The sequence below is a fragment of the Sinohyriopsis cumingii genome, chromosome 17, assembly GCF_028554795.1.
Source record: "Sinohyriopsis cumingii isolate HCF-2022 chromosome 17, ASM2855479v2, whole genome shotgun sequence".
NCBI lineage: Eukaryota > Metazoa > Mollusca > Bivalvia > Unionida > Unionidae > Sinohyriopsis > Sinohyriopsis cumingii.
In genome coordinates, this window is record NC_142977.1 from 120,490,895 (window position 1) to 120,503,475 (window position 12,581).

The 12,581-nt window shown below is 32.7% G+C and overlaps 1 protein-coding gene across 1 annotated transcript in view; it reads right to left on the reverse strand.

Moving 5' to 3' along the window:
- Window positions 1-2,809: 2,809 nt before the first annotated feature.
- Window positions 2,810-12,581, reverse strand: part of LOC149779767 (microprocessor complex subunit DGCR8-like) — an 88,624-nt gene continuing 78,852 nt past the window's right edge. The window contains exons 16-17 of the mRNA XM_089940624.1: window positions 11,297-11,395; window positions 2,810-10,258 (exon numbers count right to left, since the gene is read on the reverse strand). Coding sequence (XP_089796750.1) covers window positions 10,178-10,258; window positions 11,297-11,395 — 180 coding nt within the window. The 3' untranslated portion in view covers window positions 2,810-10,177. The remainder of the gene's footprint in view (window positions 10,259-11,296; window positions 11,396-12,581) is intronic.

Below are 12,581 nucleotides of genomic sequence, written 5' to 3' on the forward strand. Positions count from 1 at the left end.
AATATGGTGTTAGAATGAGGTTGTTCGTGACTATTAAAGGTTCACTTTTGTTGAGACAAAAGATATGTTAGTGCATGGATTAAATAAAACATTCTGACATTAAAAGGACTAATTAAGAACCATATATACTCACTAATAAGTGAAGTCCAACTGCAAACTGCACAAAGCCAGATTGCATAATGCACCAGAGTATACGGGTCCATAATGCGGCTTCTTAGAATTAATCAGTACAACAAACAAAAGACACCCTGATCTATCAGATTATGTGACATGTACAGTTGGATTCCACTTATAAGTACATATCGTGGATCAGTACAAAATGAATACGAAAGTTCCTGGGCTTTCAAAGATGAGTAAAATGGTGTACCTATTTATGACTTCTGTGTTTTAATGTCAAAACATGTTTTTTTAAAACTTAGAACTGATGAAGAAAAGCAGATAGTTTGCAAAGGAAGTTTTCAAAATGTATGATAAAAATAATTCACAATTCGAAATGTACAAGGATTGTGTATTTAATAAGTAAATTACCTTGTACAGACACGAGAGGTAATATAGTTGTTGCTAATATTGGTAGCAAAAAAGCATAATCTGGGCAAAAAAGGTGTAATCTATACATTACATGCCATAATTACAGTACACTGCAGCAAATATTTATATTTATTTGTGCTACTATTCTGGTTCTGCAGCTGGTTTAAATTTCTTGTTACAAATGGGCAAAACCGATGTGGATTAGAATCAGAATACAAACACAAAAAATACTGACATTATTTATATTCAAAAGTCACTTTAACAAGTCTACATATCTAACATTTGATGAACAATCATTTAGTCCACAAATTCTGCAATGAGTATGACAATGTGATCAATCCACGTGTTGTATTACATCACTCTTATATTCTTTTCTAATTTGAAAAGCCATGATGATTTGTCCCTTTTTATCTGACATGTTCTGAAGTTTAAAAAGATCCATCTGCTCTAATAGTTTTCAATCATTCCAGAATTCAATGTCAAAGCTTGCTTCACTTAACAATTTGGCACCGTGTTCTTTAAAAGTAGACTGGTCCACTACCTAAGCATATTATCAATATAATAAATCTCTGAGGCAAAGTTTTGAATTGAAAAACCCATCTGTTTTATGGAAAATGTGTCATATACAGTTGCTATAAAGAGAAAATTTGAAAAGCACATGTAGGTCTATGCTATTCTTATGCAACAGTCTTCTGTTTAAGAATATTCTCAAATATATAAGTGGGATTATGGGGATGATAATATAAATTGCAAGCACGACTTTTTATTGCATTAATTTTTATTTTTTATGTACTAGAAAAGCACAATCCATATACAGGTGAGTGTAAGGCATAATTAAAAAGCATAATGGTTATGCCAAAGGCATAACGATTATGCCAAAAGCATAATGGCTGGTATGTATGTTACCTGGAAATAAATATACTCAAGGTCTTGCATCTATGAGATGTCCAGCATGATAAATAACAAAGCAGTATCGGTTTTTCTTTCATAATAGCATTTTTTGGTGACAATATACACATTACCCTTGGTGCAGTCTTCACACCAAACTTCATTTAAAAAACCTCAGACATCATTAAAACTTTGTTTCTTTTGTTTCATTTTTCAACTATCTTTTTTCATGATCATGGGTACTAAATTGTTTACACATTTTCCATTAACTATGGAGTACAAAACCAATAAAAGAACCTCACATTGTTCCCAGATCCTTTATAACAGGATTTTTACTTTTGCACAATCACCAATTCATTTATTTCTGAATGTTTTCCAATGAAACCTAGGTTGGCAAAGTGAGTTTCTTTCCATTTTTACTCCATCTAGATTGGTACACATTAGCCATTAACTCCAACCATTTTTACACCATCAAGATTGGTACACATCAGCCATTGACTAAACCTTTTTACACCAAAAAAATTGGTAAACATCAGCAATTAACACACCATTTTTACATCATCAAGACTGGTATACATTAGCCATTAACTCTAACCATTTTTACACCATCAAGATTGGTACACATCAGCAATTAACACACCATTTTTACATCATCAAGATTGGTATACATCAACCATTAACTAAACATTTTTATCCAAAACTATTGGTACACATCAGGCATTAACTCTAACCATTTTAACACCATCAAGATCGAGCACATCAGCCATTAACACACAACTTTTGCACCATCAAGATTGGTAAAAACCTGCCATTAACTCTAACCATTTTTACATCATCAAGATTGGTACACATCAGCCATTAACTCTAACCATTATTACACCATCAAACATCAACTATTACCTCTAACCACTTATCTAATTTATCATCTATCACAATCAAACTTTCACCACTGAGTTATCACTTTCTTTGGTAAACTTGTTATGCTGAGAAACTTGGACAGATGATAATGAGGTAATGAAAAATATATATGTATCCAGTCCATATCGAATTTAAACCAAACATTACTAATGGGGTAATCAAACAAGTTACTGAATTCAATCAGCATTAAATTAGTCCATTATTTACACTACATCATCTGTTCCATAACTGTATGCAGTCTGTATTGTGAAGTTCCAATTCATAATAATACAAAAATATGACAATTTAATTTTACACCTTCAGAAGATTAGAATCTGAGAAAATACTCTAAGCATGGGGTGATATAACAAAAGAGAACTGTGATGACAATATCTGGTTTCTTACCAGTTCATATCAATGAAATGAAATTATGCAAATTGTTTGAGCTAACACTTAATATACTGGGTCATTATAGATACAATCTGTAAATCACAAATTGATTTTTAAGATTTTATTCTTTAAAATCATTTAATTTCATAGCAGCATATTACATAAATTATGGTCCAATAACATTTACCCATGTGAAAATATGATACAATTATAGTACATGAGAAAATACGATATAGTTAGAGAGAAAAAAATGGCTTCAAGCGACACTAAGTTTACTTAGTGGGTTAATCACACTGTCTTTTCTATCAAAACTACAAGAAAGTTCACACACACTGCTTGATATATGTATAAAGCCACAAAAAGTTTTGCTTCAAGTTAGCAGAAAGAATGTTTGGTATGGCACGAATAGAAAGGGTGAGACATAATTGTACAACATATCAAAAGAGGTGAGACATAATTGTACAACATATCAAAAGAGGTGAGACATAATTGTACAACATATCAAAAGAGGTGAGACATAATTGTACAACATATCAAAAGAGACCACCCTACCCCTAACTTGGAACAAAACAATAATGAGATTTCGTATTTATTACGTAACTAATTCTTATGCTTTCCATATTACATACTTCATTTAATGCTTTTAATATTACATACCCCATTTTTATGCTTTCTGTACTTATTTATTACATACCTCATTGTTAGGCATTCCATATTTATTTATTATACTCTTCATTTGTAATTACCTCATTTTTATGCTGTGCATATTTATTACATATCTCATCTTTATGCTTCCCATATTTATTACATACCTCATTTGTATGCTTCCCATATTTATTATATACCTCATGCAAACCAAATTTAAAATTATAAAATTATTGCATCAAGGAATATCAGTGCATCAACATCAGTGAAAACACCTACATACATGTGTTGATGTACTCCATTACTGATTTTCAATAAATTATTAACTGTGGTTCTAATACTGAAGTAGTTTTACCAAAGTCTCTTCATTCCTACTGAGTAATAACATATATTATCACAGAACTTCCAGATGAAATTAATTGATCACTATGGTCTTTTACAATCGAACTCTGACACTAAACTGGGTCAAGAAAAGTGGATCTTGGTCTAATCATTATGAGTGCAAGGGTTAGTTCAAACTTTGTTCAATAAACTGGTTTCATTATGAAATTACAGCACATAACATTCAATCTGGATTATACAAGATCATGCCTGAAGGTAGACCTTGTCTAAAACGATCAACACAATTTAAAAATGATTTTGTTGAATGTACTGGTATTTCTCAGTTTCTTCTGAAATACAATCTTCCAAGGAATACTGATTTTGTTGAATGTACTGGTATTTCTCAGTTTTTTTTAAAAATTACAATCTTCCAAGTAATACTGATTTGTACAGATTTTTCTGTTTTTTTTTTTTAAAATTACAATCTACCAAGGAGTACCGATTTTGTTTAATGTACTGGTATTTCTCAGGTTTTTTTGAAATTACAATCTTCCAAGGAATACTGAGTTTGTTGAATGTATCAATATTTCACAAAAGTGTTTATATTTATTGACTGATGGAAACAAAATAAACTGAATCATTGCCATTTAATGGTATGTGAAATCTAAATAAATAACATATAGAGTGGTCCCCATCTACAGCTGGAAAATGGTCTTATAAGACAGGTGGCCTTTCTAAACAGGAATCTCACATATGTGACTAATACCTACATATAAAGTATAAAAGGCACAACTAATTTGTATATATATTTAATACTATCATTTAAAATTCATAGGAATAATCTTATCAGCTTGATATGAAAAAACTAATATCAATGATAATTTTAGAAAAACAAAATTTATGAATAAAATCTCAACTGTGCTGCAAAACCACCATGTCAAGTTTTCCCACTCACTGCAGTTGAATCTATATTAATGAGATTTATCTAAATCTTTCTGACATCAAATTTCTCAGTACTGATCAGTGGATCCATTTTGTTAAGTTGAATTGCTTTCACATTATGTTCTAAACTGTGAATGTCTAACATTCTGCACCTTTTGCAACAACTTATTCCTTATTAGCAATTTGTAATTATCAAATGAGGCTCAGTGTTTACAACAGAAGTGAGCTTATCATGCCATCAACTTATTTTTTGTCTGGTACCAAGTTAAGTACATTTTGTAAACCATGAGAGGGAAGCCACAAAGACCATTTTTAAGGTGTATGTTTAAATACAAACTCATCAGTGCCACAGGATTCTGGCCATATAAAATGTGTGATTGCTGGGGGGGTGGGGGGGCAGCTACTCAAGAGGGAGACCACTGTAGCTTAAAATAATCAGTACTGAATGCCTACATGACCTGTATGATTTGCATTTTGAATATTTCTTCCTATTCTAGTCTGGGTATATAATAAGAAAATATGAGTGGAACATCAAAACAAAGAATAAAAAATAGGTAGGTAATAAGTTTAGAGTAAGAACTGAACACGGTTTCATAAAATTGAATTTGCTAATTACCTAGAACTGGACACGGCTTCAAAAATTTAAATCTTATGATTACCTGGAAATTATTTTAGTAGTTTTTCTGTATGATAAGACAATTAAAAGCTTTATTTTGGGGACAATTCAAGAAATTAAACAAGCACAGGTGAAGAAATTCAGGGATTTACAAAATATATTTTTAAAATGTTATCTTTATCAATAGATTGTGAATATAAAAAAAATTACAAATGCTACAAAGATTTCAAAATTGAAAAAGGATGACATTTCCTCAAGTCATATTCTTTAGTAACCAATTTATAAAATGAAATGTACAAAAAATATTATATTCACTCAGTTTCATCATCAATAAATTCACAACTATTTCTATACAAACCATTCCTTGTTTTTCATACTACCGCCTGCTTTTGCAGATGCAATAAAATCAGTGTGCAGGAATGTGGAGAAATCTTAGGAATGCCAGAAGTTTCCTTCTTTTATATTTCAATTCATCAGCACAATAAAGGTTTGTTCCATTCTTTCGGGAAAAGTTAACTTAAAGTTATTGCACTTATAGTTACAATGGTAAAGATCAAACATTTTATATTGCCAACAATACAATATAACTATATCTCTGATAGTCCAAAAACACGGACTTATAATACATAATATGCTTTCAGTGTGGAAGAGCAAAAAGAAATATTTGTATAGCACTCCTTGTCTAAATGAATGGACTTGCAATACATTAGTGTTCCATATCACAATAGTCAGTAGCATCCGCAATAATTTCAAAACGCATGAACAGGATTTCTTTTTTGTATATCCAACAGGAGAGATCCCTCTTTTAACACTGTTTAAGGAACCATTATAAGAAAGGAAGTCTTATGCTGACAGTGCATTAGACCATATAACTGCCATGACTCTGTACATTATACACCTGCACCACGTTAAATGGTCCCTAATGCAACCATGTGTAGGGCATGGTTGAAGGATTGTTGACCAGCAGGTTTCAATGACATTTACCTGGGGACATGGTATACAGTCTTGAACTAAACTTTCCGCACAGAAACCACTAATTTCTTATTCAACTATGCATGACCTAGGCTCATGCCCTTTAGATACCTGAATTTATAGGTTTCTTTATTGCCCTATGTGCAAGGCATTCACAAAGGTTTGGTCACGGAACTAATGCTAGAAAACAAATGTTGTTTAACAAAATCCATTGTTCTTTCAGCCATAATGACCTTAACCTTTAACCTTTTGATTACAAAACTGACAGACCTCTTTTGTACCTTAAGTGCAAACAGTTTACAAACTTTGGTCAGCATATGTGGTCTTTAACAAAAGTTATTATTCAAAAAATTCTTCATTCTGTCACAATGACCTTGGCCTTATCATCCCAAAATTAATAAAGCTTATTTCTAACCCAGAGTAAATGCAATCTTCAAGCTTTGGTGATAGTATATGGTTAAGAACATTTTGTGTGTAAAGTTTACTTCCTATCAAAGTGTAACCAATCCACAAGTTTTGGTAATGGTATATATTCAAGAACTGCATTTTGTGTGTGAAAAAAACAATTTTCTCCTACAATCAATGACCCTGATCAGTGACCACATTACTACAAATTCAACAAGCTCCTCCCACATTACTACAAAGTCAACAAGCTCCTCCCTTATCCTAAGTTTAAGCCATTCACAAATATTTGACAAGGCCTGTCATGTAAAACTAATGTTTTTTTCCATAGAAACCATCTTCTTTTTAGTCACTGTGACCTTTACCTTTGACCTTGAAATGGCACTGGTCACAGACAAAACGATTGATGGACAATATCAGAACCTATTTTGCTTCACCTTACAGTGGGTGTAAAAGGTAATGATGTAAAATCTTATAAGCAATGACAAAATGAAAGTGAAATAAATTAAGAAGCAATGATAAAATAAAATGTGATCAATTTGGTTGGATCCATGGCCATGCATACATTATGAAAACTGTAATATACACATTCCATAAGCAAAAATTGGTTTATGTATGCATTTTTCTATTCCGAAGAGGAATATTAACCTGTGAACAGTTTTCTATCCTTTTGACATCGTTGGGAAAAGTTGACAAATTTGATATGTTAAATACCAGTTTCACCATGGTCATGGAATTCAGATAAGAAATGGGCTTAACTGAAGGCTGTCATCAACACAATATAGTGTATGAAATAGTAATCCTTCATTATATGTATATCTGCTATCATCTGTAAAGTCAAAAATGACTTGCTCACTATGATTATTATACCAGCGTATGGAAGTGTGTCATCAGTCAATCGGCAAACAGGAAGCGAGTCATGAAACTTCCATCTGTCAGAATATCTGTCATTATTTGGGTTTGATTTGTCTTCAGAGAGAGATTCAATGTAAATGGTCTCATTAAGATTTACTATTTGCTTTCAGACAGGCAGCCAAACTTTCCACTGTCATCACCAAGATTTACTATTTGCTTTCAGACAGGCAGTCTAACTTTCCACTGTCATCACCAAGATTTACTATTTGCTTTCAGACAGGCAGTCTAACTTTCCACTGTCATCACCAAGATTTACTATTTGCTTTCAGACAGGGAGTCAAACTTTCCACTGTCATCACCAAGATTTACTATTTGCTTTCAGACAGGCAGTCTAACTTTCCACTGTCATCACCAAGATTTACTATTTGCTTTCAGACAGGCAGTCTAACTTTCCACTGTGATCACCAAGATTTACTATTTGCTTTCAGACAGGCAGCCAAACTTTCCACTGTCATCACAATCAGCTTACTGTATTGTTGACAGTGAGGTGGGGTAATAGATTTGGTTCCTTTTGAGCAAATAAAATCTGTTATTAAATAAAAAAATGTCCAAAGAGCTGGAATTTCAAGTAAACCTATATATGACAGATTTGACAAGTCAATATATCTGTTTTCATTACTGCATATCAATATGGCATCAAAATGGAGGTGCTTAATTAGTATTTGTAATATCACCAAGACATGATAAAAATGTTCTTAAATTGGTGACTCAGTACCCTGTATAACTATTGACAAACAAAAAATGCCACATTAAAAGTCTGTACATTTTAATGACATGCAAATCTGTCATTAGGTAACTAGGTGTCTGTTACATATCTGTCACAATTAGGATGCATAAATCCATGGTTCATTATGAGGTAACTCAATATATCTGTAGTCACTGACAAACAAATATGTCATATTGTAAGTCTGTATTTAATATATCTGTAGTTGCTTAAATTTATCAACTGCCTTTCCAGCAAGAAGTCAGAGTCATCTTATAATCTGTCATCAGAAAGAATAAATAAATAAATGTAAGCATAACTGCTATTAATGATACATCAATCTATCATCAACTAGGATGAGTCAACATCTGTTGACACCTACTGGACATCTTGACACCTACTTCTGACATCTTGACACCTACTGATGACAACTTGGCACATACTGCTGACATCCTGACACATACTGATGACAACCTGACACCTACTGCTGACATCTCGACACCTACTGCTGACATCTAGCAATGTCAATCTTTAAAACAGTGATCCAAGTCTATGTTGTCAAGACTGACATATGTGATTTTAGTCTCTATATATCTGTTTGACAGGTTCATGTCATAATACTGACTGAATATCTGCATGCATATATTTTCATTTATGAACTGTGATGGCAGACAAGCTCATAATTATCAACATGCAAATTTGTCACTGGATTAGAGGGTTTACCAATTTGTTATCATAAAACAAATCAATCTATCATCAAATATACAAGTGAATCAATCAGCATCCATTCCCATTATTGCACATAAAATCTCAATGTGACAGATCAAATTATAAAACAGTAATAAATTTGTGTAATGTTTCTTGTTGTTATAAGACAGTTTATCTGTCATCATGACAAAAAGAAGTCTCATATCTCAATGTGACAGATCAAATTATAAAACAATAATAAATTTGTGTAATGTTTCTTGTTGTTATAAGACAGTTTATCTGTCATCATGACAAAAAGAAGTCTCGTATCTCAATGTGACAGATCAAATTATAAAACAATAATAAATTTGTGTAATGTTTCTTGTTGTTATAAGACAGTTTATCTGTCATCATGACAAAAAGAAGTCTAATCTAAATATCAAAATACCATATCTACTCAAATATAAATCCAAAAATGCAAACAGATCTTGATCTGCTGTCACATAATGAGCTTGCAGATAAGGGTCCATGATGTTTATCTCACTGCTCCTAAAAAACTGCACAGACCCTGATCTGCCAGCACATTATGCACCGTGGCACATTATGCGCCAGCAGATCTGGGTCTCTGCAGTTTGCAGTTTGATACGATTCATACAAAAATATATACAGTATCTTTCAACACCAGAATATCCATGTTTTGGGACTGGAAGTGACACAATACATCTGTAGCCATCTCAACATCAATACATAATATCTAAATGAGATGTTAGATAGGTTGTCATGGCAACATGTCTACATGTGAAAAATGGATCTGTAAAGGTGTACAATTCTTCTTGCTTGATGAATATACATGCTTACAAGTCAGGTCCAACTGCAAGCAAACCATAATTTTCTAGCAGATCAGAGTCCATGTTGTTTGTTCTACTGATTACCCCTGACAAATTGCATAGACCAAGATCTAATGGTGAATTATGTGACGGCATATCTAAATCAATGTAGTTGGATCTAACTTGTATGCAAGTATAATACAGTAATTCGATTATCAGTGTCATAAATTTGTTGCTCTGGCACATGAAAGGGTGAAAGGGTGAGTGTAGTGTATATGCATGCACAAAGTGTCATACATAACTAGGAAAATGATGAAATGAACGCATGCTAAGCAATGCATCAATCAAGTCTTACAGCTATTAAATTTCATTTATCAATTAAATAATGTATTTCATCAAACATGAATCACTGATAAAAAGGATATCCCTGCATATTTTATGTTATCAGGACAAATCAATTTGAGCAAGGCTTCCTGGAATGGCTGTATTTTCCAATCTAAGCTTTCCCTTGGATTTGATAGCATCCTAGAAACATGAGAGAAAGAAAATTAAATTAAGGTCAACAAGTTTAAAATCTAATTGATTTGAAAATGAAAACATGTTTTAGAACCTGATGTGATTGTCACCAACTACCCTATTTTTTTTAAACTTAAAAACTGTAACTTGTCAAAATAAATTTCATCTAAATGCAATATCACCATATTTATCAGTTTGAGAAATGAAAATGTTACCACTTTTGGAACTACTCAACATTCTCATTTACCTCCCATATTTATATCATGTTTATTCTTCTTTTTCTTCTTCTTCCTGCTCTCTATCTCTCCATGGCATGATCAGATCATAAATAAAATGTACCTATACTGTATATTGTATGTGTATTATCAAGTAATGAACAGCAAGAGAAAAAAATCCAAACCACAAATAGCAATTTCATATATTAGCTTATTTTAAATAATTTTCACTATAAATCATCTTATCAGACAAATGTTCACATACTAAATATATCATGACCTGTTTCTATTCAATATTCAGTTTCACCAATTGTTAGAATGCCTACTTCATAAACTTTATGCTATACAAACCTAAAGGATGTCCCTTTGTGCTATATTTCTTTACCATTTGTGTTCAGATTTTGGCAGTAACTTCTGAGTAAAATGTGGATGTATTGGGACTATTGTTTGATTTCAGTGGGTAAAAAAAGGGTCAGCGTTCTGATAATACATTTTCTTTCCTGATGGATTGCACAGTTCTCTCAAAACAACTATGAATATCTTGCAAGTATCAGGACTTAACTGTAACGTAACCAATAACAAGGTTATCTGGACCGGAAACAAGAAATTACCAGATGAATGATTTTGTCCTGATGTGGATCTAAACTGGTATTTTTCTAATTTTAGTGGCGTAGATTTTTCTTTAGGACTGTTCCAGTAAAACGTTGGACCCAGGGAAGGCACTTTCAACATGGTGTAATCATCCACAGATGCAATTTGGAATTTAATGGATCTTTATGGCATATTAAATTTATCCTTCATGCTGACTAAAAAACATGTACATCACACCTACCTTCTGCATCTGAAGTTTCCTCATCTGTACTTTGAGGTTCTCCAGGACCTGATTGTTTGTTTTGCTGCTGGTGGTCGCCTGAATTTCAGGTATCTGCTTCTGTAATGTTAAACATGGTGATATTAACAGAAGCATTACATGCCTCCTTTGACATGTATGTTTGAGCCTTTCTATGACCTCTGTCATTGTATGCACACATGTGAGGCATGTAGATGATCCTAACACGAGTATTTACTGGATTTTATGACAAAGGAAAATACTGATTATCACTGGAAAAGAACTATTTTATTGGTCATCTGGATAACTGTTACTAATCAGTAGGAAACTAAATCTTTTTGAAACATGGTGAGCCGCATTGTTGCAATGTACTAAAAACTGGCTTGACAGTCTGACTGTTGAATGATTTGAGGTCCATGCTTGTTTCTACAATCTTAACATTATTTTTTCTTGAGTCAATTTCAAAAAAGTAAATCCATGTTTCATCACCATTAACAATCTCAAACATCTTTGGTTACTCTTTTTATTTCAGTGAGTAGGTGTTTACTATTTACTAGCTGGTTACTAATTTTATATTTGGTGAGTAAATGTTTGACAATCTCATTCAAACAACTCTGGTTACTATTCTTTTTTCTGGTGAGTAGCTGTTTGGCAATTTCAACCCAAGTCTGTTTTTGATCGATCATCAACAACTGTGGATCAATTGTTGCACAAACCTATCTAAACTGAAAATGATTATTTATTATAACAACAGAAAGCAGATTTTTAAGTAAATTATGTTTCTCCAAGAATATTTACCCAATCAAATTATGTTAGGAATATTAGCTGGTTATCTTGCGAATCCAGCCCTACTAAAGGACTAAAATTCATCTTTCTCTGTCTATATTAATAGACAAAGGGCAATAACTCTCGTCCATTATCTCCCCCTTGATATCACCAGGTGTCATCAGGTTTTAGCTGAGCAAGATACTAATGAGGATGCTCGTATGGCAGGGTGGTTGGTAGGGCTTTTTAAGTAATGCGATTGGAGAAACATAATTTACTTTAAAATTTGCTTTCTCCTTCGAATACGTTCCCCTATCACATTATGTCAGGAGAAAAAGTAATTGGAAGAGGGGATGCTGAGCATCCAACCTCTGCCTTGGATATCCTTCTAGGAAAGATTGGCTGAATTCCACCATGTGAACAATAACCCGTTCTCCTAACTACATAATCAACACAGCCTGGGGTCACTTGACCTTTGACCCTAACATACGGTAAAGATGATTATTTAAATCTTCTTACCTAC